The sequence below is a fragment of the Mauremys reevesii genome, linkage group 25 (assembly GCF_016161935.1).
Source record: "Mauremys reevesii isolate NIE-2019 linkage group 25, ASM1616193v1, whole genome shotgun sequence".
NCBI classification, from domain to species: Eukaryota; Metazoa; Chordata; order Testudines; family Geoemydidae; genus Mauremys; species Mauremys reevesii.
The window spans coordinates 15,925,520-15,945,443 of NC_052647.1; the positions used below are offsets into that span (position 1 = coordinate 15,925,520).

Sequence of the window (19,924 nt, forward strand, 5' to 3'; positions counted from 1 at the left end):
CCAGAGCCAGGGAGAGACCCCAGGAGTCCTGGCTCCCAGCCCCCTGCTCTTACCACTAGCCCTCACACCCCTCCCAGAGCCAGGGAGAGAACCCAGGAGTCCTGGCTCCTAGTCCACCCCCCCAGGGTTCCAGCTGAGTTTGGGGAGGTCTGAGACCTGGGCCGACTCTCCTGTCCCGTGCTGCAGCCCTGCCCATACGAGGGGCTGGCTTCAGCACCCCCCATGCCAGCCGGCGCCCTGCTCTGCCCGCCTGGCCTGCCCTACATGAGGGCACCGGAGCAAGACCCCGTCCCCTCTGCCCGTCTCTGACGCTGGGCGTTTCTCTCCTCCCAGGTGCCCCCTGCCATGAGAGCTGCGAGGGACACTGCTGGGGCCCGAACCCAGAGGACTGCCAGAAATGTGGGTACCCGCTCGGAGCCTGCCCGGCATGGGGGGCGGGCGGCTGGCAGGGCCGGGAGCCAAGGGGGGGGGTCTCTGTCTCACAAAGAGAGACCAGAAAGTCGCAGGCCGGGGGCTGGCTCCATGGGTCTAGTCGGGGGGCCGGGCGGGGGGAGGTTGGTTTGAATCCCCCCGGGTCGGCCGAGGGCTGGGTGGGCCTGGATCCGGCACCGTGCATCAGGCGGGCGCTCAGAGGGGGCTCAGGCCACCGCCCCCCTCACTCATCTCCTCTGCTCCCCCCTCAGTGACCAAGACCATCTGCGCCCCGCAGTGCAACGGCCGCTGCTTCGGGCGCAACCCCAGCGAGTGCTGCCATGACGAGTGTGCGGGGGGCTGCACCGGCCCCCGCCAGACTGAGTGCTTCGTACGTCCCCTGCGGGCGGGGGGCCGGGGGTGTCTGTGCTGGGGAGGGGGCTGGGTGTCTGTGCCGGGGTGTCTGTGCTGGGGAGGGCTGGGTGTCTGTGCTGGGGGTGTCTGTGCTGGGGAGGGGCTGGGTGTCCGTACCGGGGGTCTGTGCTGGGGAGGGGGCTGGGTGTCCGTGCCGGGGGTCTGTGCTGGGGAGGGGGCTGGGTGTCTGTGCTGGGGGTGTCTGTGCTGGGGAGGGGCTGGGTGTCCGTGCCGGGGTCTGGGCTGGGAGAGGGGGCTGGGTGTCTGTGCTGGGGGTGTCTGTGCTGGGGGTGGGGTCTGTCTGTCTGTCTATACCAGGCCAAGGGGAGGGGGGGGGTCTGTCTGTCTGTCTATACCAGGCCAAGGGGAGGGGGTGTCTGTCTGTCTATACCAGGCCAAGGGGAGTGGGGTCTGTCTGTCTGTCTATACCAGGCCAAGGTCAAGGGGAGGGGGGGGGTCTGTCTGTCTGTCTATACCAGGCCCAGGGGAGGGGGGGAGGGTGGGGGTCTGTCTGTCTGTCTATACCAGGCCAAGGGGAGGGGGGGGTCTGTGTGTCTGTCCCCGTGTGCTGGGCCGGGGTCCCTGACACTCTGTCCCCAGGCCTGCCGCCACTTCAACGACAGTGGGGCCTGCGTCCCGCTGTGCCCGCAGCCGCTGATCTACAACAAACTCACCTTCCAGCTGGAGCCCAACCCCGACACCAAGTACCAGTACGGGGGCATCTGCGTGGCCAGCTGCCCACGTGAGCCGGGGCCGGGGGGCTCCCACGGGGGGGGTCCCAGCCATCCAGCTCCCCATGAGACCCTTTGCCGGGGGGAGGGTAACTGAGCCTGGCCCTGTTGTGAGACACGCCCCCCCCGTGCTCCTCGCACGCTGCGGTGCCCCACACCCACCCTTCTGGGGAGGGGAAGTCACTGGGGAATCGTCCTTCCCGGCACGTCCCCCCCCCCCAAGGGGGGCAAAGGGGCTTTGCAAAGAGCAGGGTTATTACAGCAATGTGGGGAAACTGAGGCACAGAGCCAGGCGGGTGCGTGTGGCCTGGCAGAGCTGGGAATAGAACCCAGGAGTCCAGGTTCCCAGACACCCGCCCCCAACCACTAGTCACTCTGCCCTCCTCCCCCGCCCATTAGCTCTCTCCTCACCCGCTCCCCCGGCCTGCAGATAACTTCGTGGTGGATCAGAGCTCCTGCGTGCGGGCCTGTCCCAAGGACAAGATGGAGGTGGAGAAGAACGGCCTGAAGATGTGTGAGCCCTGCCCTGGCCTCTGCCCTAAAGGTACGGAGGGGTGCGGGGGGTGTCAGAACCCAGGAGTCCTGGCTCCCAGCCCCCCTACTCTGACCCACCAGCCCCCACTCCAGTCCTGGCTCCCAGCCCCCCTACTCTGACCCACCAGCCCCCACTCCCCTCCCAGCGCCGGGGAGAGAACCCAGGAGTCCTGGCTCCCAGCCCCCCCTCCTCTTACCACTGGACCCCACTCCCTTCTCAGAGCTGGGGAGAGAACCCAGGAGTCCTGGCTCCCAGCCCCCCTACTCTGACCCACCAGCCCCCACTCCCCTCGCAGAGCTGGGGAGAGAACCCAGGAGTCCTGGCTCCCAGCCCCCCCTGCTCTTACCACTGGACCCCACTCCCTTCCCAGAGCTGGGGGGAGAACCCCGGAGTCCTGGCTCCCAGCCCCCCCCCCGCCCCCGCTCATAACCCCCAACAGAGGCCGGACAAACTGGATGGCGCGTTGGGCAGCCCTGGCACGTCCATGGTGCCCCCCCCGGGTGTCGGTTGGCTCATTCCCTCTCCCCTCCTGCCCCCCAGCCTGCGAGGGGACGGGCACCGGGAACAAGTACCAGACCGTCGACTCGAGCAACATCGACACGTTCGTCAACTGCACCAAGATCCGGGGCAACCTGGACTTCCTCATCACGGGGCTGGACGGGTGAGTCCTGCCCCTCTGCCGCCACGGGGGGCGCGGCGTCGCCGGAGCCGCTAGCGCTGCCGAAGGGCCGGGGGAGCAGGGCAAGGGGCAAGGGGGATTTTAACGGCCCCAGGAGGGCGGGGCTTCGGGTTCACGTCTCATGTGAGAGACGGCGCCCCCTGCTGACCCCCACGCTGGGGCAGTGGGGCCAGCCCTGAGAGCCCCCTGCTGACCCCCCCCGGCCCCTGCAGCACAGCGCCCCCTATCTCCCCCCCCGCAGCACAGCACCTCCTAGCGCCCAGCCCTGAGAGCCCCCTGCTGACCCCCCCCGGCCCCCGCAGCACAGCGCCCCCTAGTGCCCAGCCCTGAGAGCCCCCTGCTGACCCCCCTGCCCCCTGCAGCACAGCGCCCCTAGTGACCAGCCCTGAGAGCCCCTGCTGACCCCCTGCCCTGCAGCACAGCGCCCCCTAGTGCCCAGCCCTGAGAGCTGGTGAGAGCCCCCCCTGCTGACCCCCGGCTCCCTGCAGCACAGCGCCCCCTAGCGCCCAGCCCGGGGAGAGCGCCCCCTGCTGAGTGGGCTCAGCCAGGCCAGCCGTTCTGACGGTGTCTGGGTCTCGCTCCCTCCCCCCACACGCAGGGACCCCTGGCACAACATCTCGGCCCTGGATCCGGAGAAGCTGAACGTCTTCCGGACGGTGCGGGAGATCACGGGTGAGGAGCGGGCAGGGGCTGGGGGGAGACCGGGGGGGGCAGGGCCCAGCCCGGTGGCCTGTGGGGAAGCCCCAGGTGTGTCTATCGGCTCCGTGACCCTGGCGGCCAAGGGGGGACTTCATGGGGGGGGAGGGTCCCGGGTGCCAGGGGAGGTGCCCGTGTTGGGGGGGGTGTCCCTGACACTCCGGTTGCTCCCCCCCCAGGTTATCTGAACATCCAGTCGTGGCCCAAGCACATGGACAACTTCAGTGTCTTCTCCAACCTCGTCACCATCGGGGGCCGGAGCCTGTACAAGTGAGAGACCCCCCAGCCCTGCCCCGCCCCGGGGGAGGGGCCCCATGACCTGCCCCCCCAGCCCTGCCGCCCCGGGAGGCCCCTGGCCCTGCCCCCAGCCCTGCCCCACCCTGGGGAGAGGCCCTGGACCGGCCCCCAGCCCTGCCCCGCCCCGGGAGGCCTCTAGCCCTGCCCCCAGCCCTGCCCCGCCCAGGGGAGGCCCCTGGCCCTGCCCCGCCCCACCCTGGGCGGGAGGCCCTGGCCCTGCCCCCAGCCCTGCCCCGCCCCGGGAGGCCCCTGGCCCTGCCCCCAGCCCTGCCCGCCCAGGGGAGGCCCCTGGCCCTGCCCCCAGCCCTGCCCCACCCCGGGAGGCCCCATGACCTGCCCCCAGCCCTGCCCCGCCCTGGGAGCGGCCCCTGACCGGCCCCCAGCCCTGCCCTGCCCCAGGGGAGGCCCCTGGACCAGCCCCAGCCCTGCCCCGCCCCAGGAGAGGCCCCATGACCTGCCCCCAGCCCTGCCCCGCCCCAGGGGAGAGGCCCCTGGACCGGCCCCCCCAGACCTGCCCCGCCCCGGCGGAGAGGCCCCCCGGCCCATAGAGAATTGGGGGGGCTTTCCCCAGCCCCTTGCCCAGCGGTGCCGGGGTCCCTACAAGCAGGACTGTGGCTCAGGGCTGCGGGGAGAGGAGGCGCCTTTGGTTCAGGGGGGTCTGTTCAAATCCAGCCGCCCCGTGTTGGGGGCTAAGAGCCACGAGGCCCCATTGGTAGCGGGATGGGTGGATCCATCGCACGGGAGCAGCACCAGGGGTGCCAGGCCCCCTGCTCCACGCCCCTGGGCACGGAACCCAAGAGTCCGGGCTCCCCCCAGCCCAGTGACGCTGGGGGGCGGCGTGGGGCTGACACGGGCCCGTCCGCCCCCAGCCGCGGCTTCTCCCTGCTGATCATGAAGAACCTGAACGTGACGTCGCTGGGGCTGCGCTCGCTGCGGGAGATCAGCGCGGGGAAGGTTTACATCACCCAGAACCGGCAGCTCTGCTACCTCCACACCGTCAACTGGGGGGCGCTGTCGCGCCGCAGGGCTGACCTGGAGATCAAGGACAACAAGCCCCGGGGCAAGTGCGGTGAGTGGGGGCGGGGCGCGATCCTGGGTCGCAGCCAGGGAGGGGTCCAGTGCGGGAGAGGGGGGCTGGGCGCCAGGACTCCTGGGTTCCGTCCCCGGCTCTGGGAGGGGAGTGGGGTCTAGTGGTTGGGGGGGTCTGGGAGCCAGGACTCCTGGGTTCCGTCCCCGGCTCTGGGAGGGGAGTGGGGTCTAGTGGTTAGAGAATGATGGGGGCTGGGAGCCAGGACTCCTGGGTTCTATCCCTGGCTCGGGGAGGGGAGTGGGGTCTAGTAGTTAGAGCAGGGGGCTGGGAGCCAGGATTCCTGGGCTCTATCCCCGGCTCTGGGAGGGGAGTGGGGTCTAGTGGTTAGAGAATGATGGGGGCTGGGTGCCAGGACTCCTGGGTTCCGTCCCCGGCTCTGGGATGGGGAGAGTGGAAGAACATGGGGCACTTGGAACGGGGGAGCAGTGGAGGCTGGGGGCGGAAAGGGGCCCTGGCTGGGGGGCTGGGCGCTCACCCCCGCGCTGACCCCTGGCTCCCCCGCAGTGCAAGAAGGGAAGGTGTGTGACCCACTCTGCTCCAGCGACGGCTGCTGGGGGCCCGGCCCCGACCAGTGCATCTCCTGCCGCAACTACAGCCGGGAGGGGACCTGCGTGGCCACCTGCAGCTTCTACCAGGGGTGAGCGGCCGCTGAGAGCCGGGGGGCTGGGGGGCCGGAGAACGCGAGACCCTTGGGGGCAGCGTTAGTGACCCCCCCTCACTTTGTTGTGCAGGGCGACCCGGGAATATGCCCGCGGGGGCGAGTGCTACCAGTGCCACCCGGAGTGCGAGAGGATGGAGGGCAACGTGACCTGCAACGGCTCGGTGCGGTGACCCCCCCACTCGGGCACCGCGGCGGGGGCGGGGAATGGGGCCTGGGGCCCGTCCCCTCTAGGGGCCCCTGGCTCCCATCCGGCCCCAGGGCAGGGGCTGGGACACGGGGGCACCAGAGGGGGTTCTGGGTGCTGGCAGGGGAGGGGTCCATCCCAGCCCCCTCCTGACTCTATGTGGGCCCCCCAGGGCGCGGACGCCTGCGTGAGATGTGCCCGGTACAAGGACGGGCCCCACTGCGTGGACAGCTGCCCCGAGGGCATCCTGGGCGAGCAGGGGCCCATCTACAAGTACCCGGACGCCCACCGCGAGTGCCACCCCTGCCACGAGAACTGCACGCGGGGGTGAGAGCAGCAGCCCCCCCCGGGGCACGGATGGGGGGAGCGTTCCTGCAGCCCGGCCCCCCAAGGACCTCGCTGCATGGCGTCCGCAAGGGGGGGAAAGGAGCCTCCCTCTCTCCCCCCCAGCAGCAGCCGGTGCCCTCGGGCCTGAGGCTTGGAGTGGGGGAGGAGCTGTGGCCGAGCCCCACGTTCAGGGGGGCTCTGAGAGGGGCCCCCAGGCTCCGGGTGACTCGCAGCGGTGTTTGTGCTGGGGGTGTCTTCCAAGAGCCGTCTCTGCGTGATTCCCAGGGCCGGGGAGAGAACCCAGGAGTCCTGGCTCCCAGCCCCCCTGCTCTAAGCACCAGACCCCACGCCCCTCCCAGAGCCGGGAGAGAACCCAGGAGTCCTGGCTCCCAGCCCCCCTGCTCTAAGCACCAGACCCCACGCCCCTCCTAGAGCCGGGAGAGAACCCAGGAGTCCTGCCCCCCCTGCTCTGACATCCTTCCCATAAGCCTGGTGCTCTCCGCGGCTCCCCTCTGTCTGTCCGTCCGTGGGGTGATCGGCGGGTTCTGTCTCCCGCAGGTGCCTCGGGCCGCAGCTCCAGGACTGCGTCACAGAGCCCCTGCCCATCGCCAGGTACCCGTCGCAGGCGGCTGCGCTCGCTGGGCTCTGACCCCGGCCTGAGGGCCCTTCAGCTGGGGGGGTCGGAGGAGATTTGGGGTGGGGGTGGGGCGGGGCCCCTGCATGGATTGAGTTTGGCAGTTCTCAGCCCGGCCCCAGCGGGACATGTGCAGAGCCCTGATCCCCCTCCCCCGCCATGCCAGGCCCCCTCGCCCGGGCACTGGCATGATGTGAACCAGCCGCTGAGGGTGGGGCTGGGCACCCCCTGGGCTCAGCTCCCGAACCACCTTCCAGCTGAGGGTTGTGACCCCACTTGTCCCGCAGCCTCGTCTCCCAGCCTGGTTCTCGCGGGCACCCAGCCCCCTCGGCCTGCGTGGGAACGGCCCCACGACTGCTCCGGAGCCCCGGGACCCCCGGGGCCTGTGTGGCAGAGGGGGGCGGCCCCCAGCTGGCATGTGTTCCCCGACCCCCCCCACACACAAGAGCCCTCCTGTGCCTCCGCCAGGCCGGTCCCACGGACGGGATCGCGCCAGCTCCCCCGGGGTTCTGCCAGCCCGGTGCCTGGCGCTGACCCCCCCGTCTGTGCCCCAGGAAAAGCCCCACGCTCATAGCGGTGATGGTCGTGGGCTGCCTCTTCATCTCCTGCTCCTGCTTCCTGCTCACCCTCCTGTACTGGCGCGGCAAGAAGATCCAGAAGAAGCGGGCGATGCGCCGCTACCTGGAGAGGGGAGAGGTGAGACCCCCCCGCCCCGGGAGCAGGGCTGCCCCGGGCGGCGGACGTGGGCGGGAAGGTTCTCGTGCCCGCAGGGCGCTCGGGTGATGGGGCAGAAAGGAGGGTGGTGCCAGGAGAGAAAAGGGCTCATCTGCTGGTGCCCCTCCAGCCCCTGCTGTCCCAGCTCTGTTCCCCCCAGCCCTGCCGGTGCCCCTCACTCCCGACCCACAGCCCCTGCCAGCCCAGCCCTGGGCTCCCCCCAGCCCTGCCGGTGCCCCTCAATCCCGACCCGCAGCCCCTGCTAGCCCAGCCCTGGGCTTCCCACCCCCAGCTCAGCCGGTGCCCCTCACTCCCGACCCGCAGCCCCCTGCTATCCTGGCTCTGTCTCCCCAGCTCCGCACGGGGCCCTTCAGTCTTGACCGGTGACCTAAGTCAGTGAGTAGCCCAGGGAGAGAGGCACAAATCGCTAGCCAGGGCGGGGGCATCGAGGCAGCGGGGGGGTCTGGGAGGGGCGGTCCCCTGGCTCCAGTTCCACCATCTTTCTCCCTTGGCAGAGCCTCGAGCCCCTGGACCCCAGCGAGAAAGCCAACAAGGTGCTGGCCCGGATCTTCAAGGAGACGGAGCTGAAGAAGCTGAAGGCGCTGGGCTCGGGCGTGTTTGGGACGGTGCACAAGGTGGGGGCGAGCTGCAGCCTGGGGGGGGGGAGCTGCAGCCTGGGGGCGGGAGCTGCAGCCTGGGCGGGGGGAGCTGCAGCCTGGGGCGGGGAGCTGCAGCCTGGGGGGGGGCGAGCTGCAGCCTGGGGGCGGGGGAGCTGCAGCCTGGGGAGGCTCAGTGGCACCCTCTGTCCTGGAGCAGCCACAGCCATTAGGGGGGGCGGGGGGACGGCGGCTCCTCGCTGCTGTGGGGGAGCCCGGAGTGGGGGCCGGGCTGGGGCAGCCCCTGGGATCCCAGCGCTGTTCACACTGGGGGTTCCCCTCCCGCCAGGGCGTCTGGATCCCGGACGGAGACTCCATCAAGATCCCCGTCAGCATCAAGGTGATAGAGGACCGGAGCGGCCGCCAGACCTTCCACGCCGTCACCGACGTGAGTGGGGCCCCCCCACGGCCAGCCTGGGGCGCCCATCCAGCCCAGTGTCCCACCCCCCCACTGTGCCACCGCTGCCCACTGACCTATCCGCTCTGATGTCCTATCAGCGACCAATCCCAGTGCTTCAGAGAGAGGCTTAAAACGCCCATCATGCACTTCCGCGTGCCCAGGAAACCAGGTGGAGGGGGAGCCCCCACCGCCAGGGCCTGCCTTGCCCACCCCAAACTCCCCCTGGCATCGGCGGAGGCTCTGAGGCTGCCAGCCCCGGCCGGCGTCACCCCATGTCCATGTTCATTTGGCTGGGATCAAATCCCAGTGGTGGGGAGTTCCACAGGGGAGCCGGCTGCTGGGGGCGGAGCCAAGGCTGTAACAGGGCCTGTCTCCCTCTGGCCCTGCAGCACATGCTGGCCATTGGCAGCCTGGACCACGCCTACATCGTGCGGCTGCTGGGCATCTGCCCCGGGACGCAGCTGCAGCTGGTGACGCAGCTCCTGCCGCTGGGCTCGCTGCTCGACTACGTGCACAAGAACAGGGACGCCATCGGGCCGCAGCTGCTGCTCAACTGGTGCGTGCAGGTTGCCAAGGTGAGCTGCCCCCCGGCACTCGACGGCGCGGCCCCAGGGGTCCCCTCCCCACCGGCGTCAATCCGGGGCTGAGCCGGGAGCCAGCCCGGCTCGGGGAAGGCAGGGCCCAAGCAGAGCTGGGCTCCGGGTGAGGTGTCCTTGGCCGCAGGCTCGTGGGTGGGGCTGGCCAGGCAGCACGAGCAGAGCCAGAGGCTGGGGGAGCAGCTCCCTTGGCTCCCACACTGGGCGGGGGACCCTTCCAAACACCCGCCCCCAAAGGGCTGCTGTCCTGAAGGGAGGGTGAATCTGCCCTGTTCATCTCCACTGGGGCGTTTACCCTGAACCCTAATGGGGGCCGTTCGGAACACGTCGCTGCTGTTACCTCTCTCTTCTAATCAGTGGGGTGGTGGGAAGAGGCTGTGGCTGTGGGTGGAGCTTTGCCGTGGTGGGAGGAGCCTGATGCCATGGGAGGAGCTACGCGGCTCACGGGTGGACCACTTTTGCAAGCGCACTCTGCCGGCTCTGCAGTTGTGGGTGGAGCTTTGGGGCCGTGGGTGGAGCCTGAGGCTGTGGGCGGAGCTAGGCCAGCCTGCTGCCTGTCACTGGTATGAAACCCAAGTGGGCCCCCCCAGACACGCACACACGTGGGTCGGCCCCCAGCCCAGCGCTCCGCCTCTCGCCCCCAGGGCATGTACTACTTGGAAGAGCATCGCATGGTCCATCGGAACCTGGCCGCCCGCAACGTCCTACTGAAGTCGCCCAACCAGGTGCAGGTGGCGGATTTCGGCATCGCCGACCTGCTCTACCCCGACGACAAGAAATACTTCTACAATGAGATCAAGGTGGGGCGCGGCCCCGGGCCCCCCCACGGGCCCCCCCACACCCGCTCCGGGGGCAGGTCCACTCCCCCGAGGCTCCTTCCCCTTCCTCCCGCCCCGGGGCCGCCCTGCACCCCCCCAGCAGAGGGGGCGGATTGGGGGGTGTCCGGGGGGGCCCTGCATTCAGGGTCTGCTCTTCTTCCCAGCGGAGCAGCGTGTGGGTCGGAGCAGCCCCAGGGCCCCATGGAATCCAGCCCCAGGGGTCTCCCTGGCAGAAGCAGCCCCCAGGCACCCCCAACCCGGGTAACATTCCTCCCCCACCTCTCGTCCTGCAGACGCCGATTAAATGGATGGCGCTGGAGAGCATCCACTTTGGGAAGTACACGCACCAGAGCGACGTCTGGAGCTACGGTCAGTGCCCACCGTGCCCCTGCCCTCGCCCGCAGCCGGGAGCTGCCCCCCCAGCCTGTGCCCTGCCCCGCTCCCACAGCGCCCCCTGCTGGGTCCCATGTGCACCCCCCCAGCGCAGAACTCCCCCCACCCACCGCCCCTTGCAGCCCCTCCTGGCCTGACCCCCCCCCGGTCCCTGCAGGCGTGACGCTGTGGGAGATGATGACGTTCGGGGCAGAGCCCTACGCGGGGATCCGGCTCGCCGAGGTGCCCGACCTGCTGGAGAAGGGCGAGCGGCTCATGCAGCCCCAGATCTGCACCATCGACGTCTACATGGTGATGGTGAAATGTGAGTCCCTGCGTCTGTCTGTCTCCCTGCTGCCGGGGCTGGGCCCTGCCCTGGGGGCAGTTTGCAGGGGAGGTTGGCCCAGAGCCCGTGGCTGTGGGCTTGGGAGGGGGGCGCGGGTCCGGCCTGCACCGTGGCCAGTGGGACTCGTGGGAGGGGCGGAGGGACGTGCTCTGCTGCACCCCCCTGCAATTGGCACTGACCCCGATATGCCCCGGGTGCAGGGAGGGGCGTCTCCCTGTGGTCCCAGGGGAGAGCTGTGAGCTGGGGGGTGTGGGGGGGGCTGGGTGTCACCCCCCGCCGGATCTCACCCCCCTCGTGCCCCCCGCCAGGCTGGATGATCGACGAGAACGTCCGTCCCACCTTCAAGGAACTGGCCAACGAATTCACTCGCATGGCCCGCGACCCGCCCCGCTACCTAGTCATCAATGTGAGTGCCTGGCCCCGGGCCGTTCTGGGGGGGGGCTGCCCTGGGCCCTCAGCAAATCCAGCCCCCTGCCCCCCATGAGCTGCCTGGTCAATGGTGCATTAGCCCTTTAAATCCCACCCCCCAGGTCCTGCCCCATCTGTCCCCTCCCCACTCTCTGGGCTCCCTGCCTGACACATGCACCCAGGGAGCCCCCCTGCCCCTTGCGGGGATCCTGTCGCTGGGTGTCCCCAGCTCCCCGGCTCCCCACTCCTCGGCTGCGGGGGAGGGGCAAGACCTGCTCTAGACAAGAGTCTTGTCTGCCCCCCTCCCAACCCCCTCCCCCCATCCTGCCCCGGGAGGCGTTAAGGGGCCCCCGGCCGCTCAGCGTTGGGGGCTGGGCCCCGTTAACCCCTCGCCAGCCCCTGACGCGGTGTCCCTCCCCCCCGTGCAGAGGGAGAGTGGGCCGCTGCCCCCCGCCGAGCCCACCCTGAGCGACAAGGAGCTGGAGGACATGGAGACGCTGGAGCTGGAGGAGGAGCTCGGCCCCTTCAACACGGCCAGCGGCCTCTTCGCCTCCAGGCAGCGTGTGGACTACGCCCGGGTGAGAGATGGCCGCCTCCCCCTCGGCCTGGACCCCCCCCCACATCCTGGCCCTTCTGCGGGGAGGCTAAAAATCCTTCTTGTAAAGGATGGGAGGGGGGACCCCCGCACGTCCATGTGGGACACCCCCCGCGGGGGAGGGGTTTCCTTCCTGACCCCGGCAGCGCTCGGCCTTGCAGCATGAGACCTGGTTCCATGGGTCGTCGCTCAGCGCTGACCCCCCCACCCAGCCTGCGCCTGGGGGTCCCGCAGACTGCGTGCGCCCCATCTCCCTTGGTCCCGGTGCCAAGAACCCCCTGTCCTGGGCCAAGCAATCACCATCCTGCCCCTCTCCTTTCGCAGAGCCCGAACCTGAGCCCCCCAGCCGGCTACATCCCCATGAACCAGACCGGCCTCAGCGGCTGCCGCCAGGTACCCAGCACAGCGTACAGGGGGTGCGCCCCATGGACGGCCTCTGCCGGAGGGTCCTGCGGGGCCATTGGGCGGAAGTGAGGGGCACCACCAGGGAAGGGGGGAGCCCAGGGCTGGGAGAGGAGGGGCTGTGGGTCGGGAGTGAGGGGCACAGGCGGAGCTGGGTTGGGGGGAGCCCAGGGCTGGGCTAGCAGGGGCTGCGGGTCGGGAGTGAGGGACACCGGCAGGGCTGGGGAAGGGGGGAGCCCAGGGCTGGGAGAGGAGGGGCTGTGGGTCGGGAGTGAGGGGCACAGGCGGAGCTGGGTTGGGGGGAGCCCAGGGCTGGGCTAGCAGGGGCTGTGGGTCGGGAGTGAGGGGCACCGGCAGAGCTGGCTGGGTCAGGGCTGGGGGCAGCAGCGGAGCAGCTGGGCTAACGCTACCCGTGCCCGGCGGCTCCTCTCCTGACCCCGTCTCTCTCCCCACGTCTCCCAGGGCACCGGGCTGGGCTCCCGGCAGACCCTGCGGGCCCGGCAGGAGTCGGTGGGCCGGACGGTGTCGGAGTCGTCGGAGGGCCGGGGCACGGCCTCGGAGTGCGAGCTGATGGAGGAGCTCTCCCTGCCGGGCAGCCTGTGCCAGGGCCTGCGCTCCCGGGGCGACAGCGCCTACCTCTCCCAGCGCGAGAGCTTCCCCCTGTCCGCGGGCACGGCCGACGGCGAGGACGACACCAACGGCTACGTCCTGCCGGATAACCACGGCCGAGGTAACGGCAGCCCCGGGGTCCGACCTCCGGGCCCCAGGCTGCCTCCCGCAGCTTCCCTGGGCGGGACCCTGCTCCGGGAGTCAGGGGGGTGGTCTGGGTCTATCCTGCCACGAAGGGGCCCGCGGGGGTGGTCGTTATCTGGTCGTTACCTGGCCTGCTGGGCTGAGACCCAGCAAACTCGCCGCATCTGGGCCTGGGAAACCCACGAGCCGGAGGTGGGAAATCTCTGGGTCCCGGTGCCCCTTCCCCATAGCCACTCGGTCCCTCCTGCCTCACTGGGGACTCCGGAAGGAAGCTGCCATGGGGGAGGAGAGCCAGCTGCCTCTCCCATTGTGCCCGGGATGCTGTGCCCCGGCTGCCCCCCGCGCACGAGGCAGGCGGGCGAGAGGCCACGAGGCAGATCAGACACCCCACCCCCCATCTCCAGCTGCCACCCCCTGCCGGCTGCACCTAACGCCGGCTTGTCGTTGCTTCCCCCCGCAGAGCGAGCGGGCAGTGCCGCCCGGGCAGCGCGGGACGGGCCCCTGGGCTGCGTCTCGGAGCCGGAGGAGGAGTACGAGTACATGAACAGACGCCCCCCGCAGCCCCGGCCGGCCTCCCTGGAGGAGCTGGGCTACGAGTACATGGACCTGGGCTCGGAGCGCAGCGCCTCCCTGGGCAGCGTGCTGAGCTCCCAGCTGCCCGTGGCCGGCTGGGAGGTGGCCGCGGCCGAGGAGGACTACGAATACATGAACAAGCAGCCCAAACTCAGCCAGTCCCTGAGCAGCGTGCTGAGCTCTCCGGGGGCCGGGCGGGACGACTACACCTGCATGAGCGCGGCCGTCCCCCGGGGCTCCCCCGAGGAGCAGGCCTACGAGGTGATGGAGGCCATCCTGGCGCCGGGCTGCCAGAGCTCGCCCTGCCCCAAGAACGGCTTCATGAAACCCCTGCGGAGCCTGGAAGCCTCGGACTGCGCCTTCGACAACCCCGACTACTGGCACAGCCGGCTCTTTGCCAAGGCGGACGCCCAGCGGACCTAGGGGGCCAGGGGGGTGCCCAACCCGTCTGTCCTGGGGGGGCTGGGCCATTGGACTCCAGCACCCGCCCGCCCCTCCCTGAACGAGCCCAGCCGGGGGGCTGGGAGCAAACGTCCTTCCCCAGCCCCAGGGGGTATTTACAGCAAACGCTGCCCCTGGGTCTGTGCCCATTGCATGCTGGGATGCAGGCTGGCTCTGGCAGCTGGGGGGCAATGCACTGCCCCACTGTGAAATCAAACCAGTCGGGGGGGGGCAGCCCCCTCCCCCGTTCCGCCTCAGGATCACAGACATGGACGCAGGACAGGTACCAGGGGAGTCGGGCTGCGTCCTCCCCTCCCCCCTCATGGGAAAAGCCTCCTGTACTGAGCTCCCAGCATAGGGCCTGGGGGCGTTTGGGGCCCAGCCATGGATCAGGCAGGTGGGGGAGGGGCTGCCTCATTCCTCACCCCCTACCAAGCAAACGGGGGGGGGGTCTCCTTACACCTGGCTATGAAGAATCCCAGAGCTGCCCCAGGCAGGGCCGTGGGGTGACGTGAACAGAAGAGGGGGCTGCTGGTTTGGGGGTCTAGCGGGTAAAACGCTGGACCGGGAGCCAGAACTCCTGAGATCTTCGTCCCAGACTCGCTGCTCTGGGCCATGTAGGGAGTTAGAGACCTTCTCTCTCCTGCCCCCCTGCAAACCGGGGGTGTCCCAACGAGTGCGGCCCCCTCCCTTGCCGCTGCTGCGCTGGGCACAGCTTAGGAGCGGAGGCTGGAGCCGGGTGGAGAGTCGGTGGGTCGGGTTCCGTCCTGTTCAACCCGATTTCCGCTGGGGTAAGAAGCCCGGGGGCCGGAGTCTGATCCCGACCCCCCGGGGTGATCAGAGCCCGCGCCTGGGGGTGACCCGAGAACAGCAGGCTCCAGCCCCGGACCTCCCCCCCCATGGCCGCTGAGAGGCGGGGAGCTAGCTACCGGCGGGGGTGGGGGGATGACGCCCCAAGCCTGGGGCCAAGAAATGAAGTTGATGGTTTTGCACTGAATCTCGTGGTGAGGTTCCCTCCATGTGCCCAGCTGGAGCAGGCTGGCCTGGCCCGCGGGCTGCCTCCCTACCCAGGGCTCCGGCCCGCGCTCCCCTCTTTCCTCTCCTCCGTGCGCGGTCTGTGGGGGGTCGTGGCCAGTGTCTCTGGGTACGCCGAGGGCTGCTGAAGTGTTTCTCTCCTCTGCAGGAAGCGGAGCGTGTGTGCCCCCCTTGTCACCCCCCCAAATGAAGCAAGGGGGGGCTCTGAATTCTTCCCACTTGAGGCCATGGGATGTCAGTGCTGTTTACCTGGGGGACTCACAGTGGGTCTGAGCAGCCTTGGTTAAAGTGGCGAAGTCGACGAATCCTTGGCAGGGGAGCGTTGTCTAGGGGTTAGAGCAGGGAGTGCGAGAGTCTGGATTCCTGGGTTCTGGTCCTACTCTAAGAGGGAACCGGGGTTCTTCCTTGCTCTGCGGCTGCACTGCTCCCAGCTCCAGGAGGAAGGGGGTGTCTAGTGGTTAGAACAGGCTGTCACCCTCTGCTCTCTGAGCTGTGGAAGGGGCATTTCCCCCCAGCCACAGGGTGGGGCGGGACGGGGGGACAGACCATACTACCAACGTGTGACTAGAGCGGGGACCTGCACGGGAGGGAGGAAGGGAGCGTGGGGCAGGTCTCTGCGGGCTCCTCCCCTCCCTCTTGCAGCCGGCTGAGCAGGGGGGCACCAGCCCCATTGCCCTGAACTGGCTGTGGAGATCAGAGACCCTTCTGGGGTGTCCAGTGAGACCTCCTGCCTGCTAGAGCCGTGGGGAAGCACCGACTCGTGATCCCCCCCCAACCCACGTGGGGCGGAGTGCGTGACACGTCTCAGTCCTAAAACACACGTCTGGGCGAAGGAATCCACGCGGGCACCTTGCTAGCGAGGCTGGCATGGGGCCCCTGCCTGGCACACGGCTCAGAGCTGCCACTCTGCCCCCTGCCGGCAAGTGGCACTAACGTTCTCACGTGGGAAGGGTTTATTGTATTTCAGAATGAAAAGTAGAAACAACCCTGAGGTCCCCCCACCCATTGTGTGCTTCACCCAGGCTGCGCTGCACCATCCCTTTTTATTTGTTTTAAATGCAGGAACCAATAGCCTGCTGGGCCCGGACTCCTGGGTTCTAGCATGACAAGGTGAGGGGTTTGCTGTGTTTTCTTCCCAGGCTCTCCAAAGGAGAGAACTGAGGAACCCACCAGGGGAGAGCTGAGCATGGGGGCTGCACCTCTGGGCCTGCACCTTCCTACTAAACTCAAAGGGGCTGATCGCGGTTTTGCTTCCGGCTGGACTAATTCTAGTGAAATCACCGGGTCCGAATCCTCTTTGGGTTGTTTACACCTGTGCAAAGGGCATGGAAACGTGGCAGCTCGCACGGGCAGCATGCTGCAGGGATGCAAGTGAGGACACGAGACGCAGGGGAAGAGCAGGTGCAAACTGAGCCAATCCAATTTGCTAATTAGTCCTTTTAAAGAAACACATGCGATGCCTCCAGTAGCCTGGCCTGGATCTTCCAGAAGAGCCCCCCCCCTTGTACATTTTCATAAAGGTTAACGCACTGGAAAGCAGGGAGTACTTTTTTTTCCCCTCCTGTCCTGGTTTGCATTGTCTTGCTGTGTGTCAGAACTGGTGGAATGAAGGTTAAAAGGAATCTCTGAACTTTACAGTTTTACCTGTGGGACTCACAGCCGCAGGATGAAATCGCTTTAGTGTTTTGTTTTTTAAAGGAATGAGACACTTACAGGAATAGAAACACCATTTGTGGTGACACCAGCTAGGATAAATGTCCCAAGGTTCACAGGGAATAGGCAGCTCAGAAGGGAATTTACTATTATTGCATATTTAGGCTCTGGTCTTGGAAGGAGATGCAGAGAGTTGGACTCATGTAGCACCTGGGATGTATTTATTAATATAGGGGCCTGTCAACAAATTTGCTCTGGCACGAGCTAGGCAAACCGCATACAAACTGCAGTGTACTGTAGCCCGTGGCCATAGCGAATACAACATTGGTGAAGGAAGGAAATTGTACAGCACGTGCCGTGCTCCGCGACAGTGCACACAAATATTCTAAAGTCAAGGAGGTCTCTGGGAGCAGCTGTGCCAACCTCAAGTATTCAAAAACCACGAACTCAGCTATAAAATCCTGGTTGGTTTGTTTTTTTAAATGAGTTTGGTTTGGGTTTGTTTTTTTAATTTGCCTTCTGGTTTCTGAGCCTTTAGGCCTGACAAGGCGTTGTATTTTCAAGCTTTTCTGTGCGGCCACGAAGACTAGAACCAAACTTTATTTACTATGAAGCTTTAAGAAAACACCAAATGCAAAACCGTACACTGAGCACGGGCAGCGCAAAGGAAGGGCCTTTCCGAGCACATCTCACTGCCAGATCGGGGCCATACGTGTGTTGTTACAGGTGGATGGGGACTGGTGCCTTCCTCTCAAGCGTTTGGCGTCCGTCGCTCTCGGGCTGGGACGCCGGGTTTGGCTGGGCCCATGAACCCCTGCGTGGGAAGCCCTTGCTCGCGCCGTCTCTCCGGTTTCTGTGCTTCCCATCACTGAAGGAGTTGTAATGTATTTTTTTAAGACAAAATAAAAGTGACACTGATGAACATGGTGCCCGAGTGTGTCCCGGCTGGCCTGGCTTTGGGAGGGGAGGGGGGGATGGCATGAGGAGTGGGTGGGGCCAGGGCGGGCAGACCCTGGAGATGCCTCTCCCCACATGCCCCATGCCAAGGGGCGCCTGGAGGAGGCAGTTTCTTCCCCCTCCCTTGGCTGCCATTGCTGCAGCTCCAGGTCCTGCTGGAGGTATCTTGGGTTAGACCCCTCCCCACAGCATGCACCCTCAGCCCCTCCAGGGGTGCCCCTGTGCCTCCCCCACGTGGGGTGCCCCCTTCTCCCCCTCCCCCTTGGGGCACCCCCTTTCTCCCCCTCCCCTGAGGGTGCCCCTCCCCCTTAGGGTGAATCCCTTCCCCCCCTCGTGCCCCCCTTCTCCCCCTCCCCCTCGGGGTACCCCCTTTATCCCCCTCCCCTGGGGATGCCCCTCCCTTAAGGGTACCCCTCCCCCTTAGGGTGAATCCCTTTCCCCGTCCCCTCGTGCCCCCTTTCTTACCCAACCTAGGGGTGCCCATACCACCCTTAGGGCAGCCCCTCCAGTTCCAACCCTCTTTAACCAAGGGCCCCTCAGCCCCCTGGGACTTGTAGTCCAGGCCAACCCCAGCCTACAACTCCCAGCGTGCACTGCGACCCGCCGGCCCACCCGCCATCTCGGAAAACGCGACTCTGCCCCTGTTCGCGCGAGAGCGCCCCGGGCGCGCTGCATGCCGGGAGCCGTGGTCCCCGACGCAGCGGGCGGGGCCCCTTCCCCTTCGCGCGGCGCCTGCCGGGAGTCGTAGTCCGGCGGCCGAGCGGGCGGGGACTCGCCTCCCCAGCGTGCCCCGCGCGGAGCCCGCGCTCTCTCCGGCTCGCTCGCTCCCTCCGGCCGGGTCTCTCCTCAGGCGGCGGCGGCGGTTCCAGCGCGGGGCGAGGCCAGGCCGGGCCCGGGCGGCGCCCACCAGGTCGGGCGAGGAGGAGGCGGCCGAGCTGACCATCGCCGAGGACCGGGTGGTGACCAAGTACACGCGGGGGGGGGCCACCGCCACCCGTGAGTGCGGGGCCGGGGGGGGGTCGGATCCGATCCGCGCGGGCGGCGCGGGGGCGGGGTCCCCCCGGGGTGTCCTGAGCCCCCCCAATGGGGGAGAGGCAGCGCCCCCCCCTACGGGCCATGCCCGCCCCTCCCCCCACGCGGCTCCGGGTGTCCGGGGGGGCCCCGCCGGCACGGCCCCCCCTCCCCCATGTCCGGCCGGGGAGGGCCCTGTTCCTCCCCCCGCGCCTTGGGGCGCCCCTAGCACGTGGCCAGGCCGCGCCCCCCCCCAGCTGGAGTGTGGGGGGGTACCCAGGCCGGGGGTGGGCAGCCAGGCCCGGGGGAGGGGGCCGCGCGGCGCCGTGCCCCGGCCGGGAAGGGCCGCCACATGGTCCCGCGGCGCCTCTGCCATGTGCGGCTCCCGCAGCCCGCCCGCTTCCTCCCGCGTGGGCTTTTGTTCCCGGGCCCCTGGCGGGGCGGGGGGTGCCCGCCTCGCGCCCCGCAGGGCCCCAGCCCGGCCCCGAGACCCCAACGGGCCGCTGGGTCCGTTCTTAAAACCGCTTCAGCCTCCGGCCCCTCCGCCTTCCCCAGGTGTCTGCTGTGCCGGCCATGGTGGCGACCAGTAACTCCGGAGACAGGTGACAGCTGCGGAACAGCCCGGCCGGGCTGGGCTGAAGCTGCTTCACTGGTGCCCTCGGCAATCCCCGTATTTAATCCCCCCTTTAAAGGGGGTCCGGCTGAGGCCGTCATGGCAGGGGAGTGGGCTCGGGTTTGGGAGATTGAGTGGGTTTCTTACCAGTCACGTGTAAACTTGTATCCTCTTGGGATGCTCCGCACGCTGGATTTAACGCCAAGATCTAGGCAGAATGTAGTGCAAACTGCAACCCTTCCCTCGTGGACAACCTGCCCAATTCTCAGTTACTGAGGGACACGCTCCACTCACTGATATATTTGGCTTTCCACAACCAAATCTCTGTACAACGTTTCATGAGTGATGTTATCCCAGTATTTGGATTCTAATATCTAAACTGTATCGTTAAATCTATTCACCCACATTTGCGTTATTGCTGATTATGTACTCTGTGTATCATATGACTTTTAAAAACCAGCTTTGTATTTGTGGATAATCTAAGCACTATACCCAGATGTACAGACGCTCTTTTCTCAAGCTATGTATTATATACTTTTTTTTTAACATTAGTTGTACTAAAAAAAGTTAAATCTGTTCTGATCAGTTTAATGGCATGTAGGGGGCACTCCTCATGGGAAAGTAAAATGGTCACAGTATTTTTCTGTACGTCACAGGTAAAACATTCAAAATCCAGAATAGTTGCAAGGTTTTACATTTTCCTGATTTTTCTCTTGATTTCTTGACAACGTAGTATATGTATTTAATGATGTAAAGTGCTTTTAATTCATGGAATGAGGCACTGTATAAGTACAAAGTACAGTTAATAGATGTTCCTTGGCCAGTGCTATTAAACTCTTTTGTAACTTTCCCATTCCCTAATGGATATTGATCGCCATTTGTTTTGCTTCTGTGTGAATTTTAACACTTCATATTTTCATGC

The 19,924-nt window shown here is 67.1% G+C and overlaps 1 protein-coding gene across 1 annotated transcript in view; it reads left to right on the top strand.

Moving 5' to 3' along the window:
* ERBB3 (erb-b2 receptor tyrosine kinase 3) overlaps positions 1–17,343 on the top strand; it is a 36,375-nt gene extending 19,032 nt beyond the window's left edge. Inside the window, exons 5-28 of the mRNA XM_039514002.1 lie at positions 334–399; positions 684–802; positions 1,426–1,567; positions 1,987–2,100; positions 2,632–2,752; positions 3,369–3,442; positions 3,646–3,736; positions 4,633–4,832; positions 5,358–5,490; positions 5,585–5,675; positions 5,871–6,025; positions 6,584–6,637; positions 7,214–7,355; positions 7,889–8,008; positions 8,319–8,417; positions 8,819–9,004; positions 9,670–9,825; positions 10,137–10,212; positions 10,394–10,540; positions 10,870–10,967; positions 11,398–11,547; positions 11,889–11,957; positions 12,429–12,696; positions 13,180–17,343. Coding sequence (XP_039369936.1) covers positions 334–399; positions 684–802; positions 1,426–1,567; positions 1,987–2,100; positions 2,632–2,752; positions 3,369–3,442; positions 3,646–3,736; positions 4,633–4,832; positions 5,358–5,490; positions 5,585–5,675; positions 5,871–6,025; positions 6,584–6,637; positions 7,214–7,355; positions 7,889–8,008; positions 8,319–8,417; positions 8,819–9,004; positions 9,670–9,825; positions 10,137–10,212; positions 10,394–10,540; positions 10,870–10,967; positions 11,398–11,547; positions 11,889–11,957; positions 12,429–12,696; positions 13,180–13,715 — 3,407 coding nt within the window. The 3' untranslated portion in view covers positions 13,716–17,343. The remainder of the gene's footprint in view (positions 1–333; positions 400–683; positions 803–1,425; positions 1,568–1,986; positions 2,101–2,631; positions 2,753–3,368; positions 3,443–3,645; positions 3,737–4,632; positions 4,833–5,357; positions 5,491–5,584; positions 5,676–5,870; positions 6,026–6,583; positions 6,638–7,213; positions 7,356–7,888; positions 8,009–8,318; positions 8,418–8,818; positions 9,005–9,669; positions 9,826–10,136; positions 10,213–10,393; positions 10,541–10,869; positions 10,968–11,397; positions 11,548–11,888; positions 11,958–12,428; positions 12,697–13,179) is intronic.
* The last annotated feature ends 2,581 nt before the right edge of the window (positions 17,344–19,924 follow it).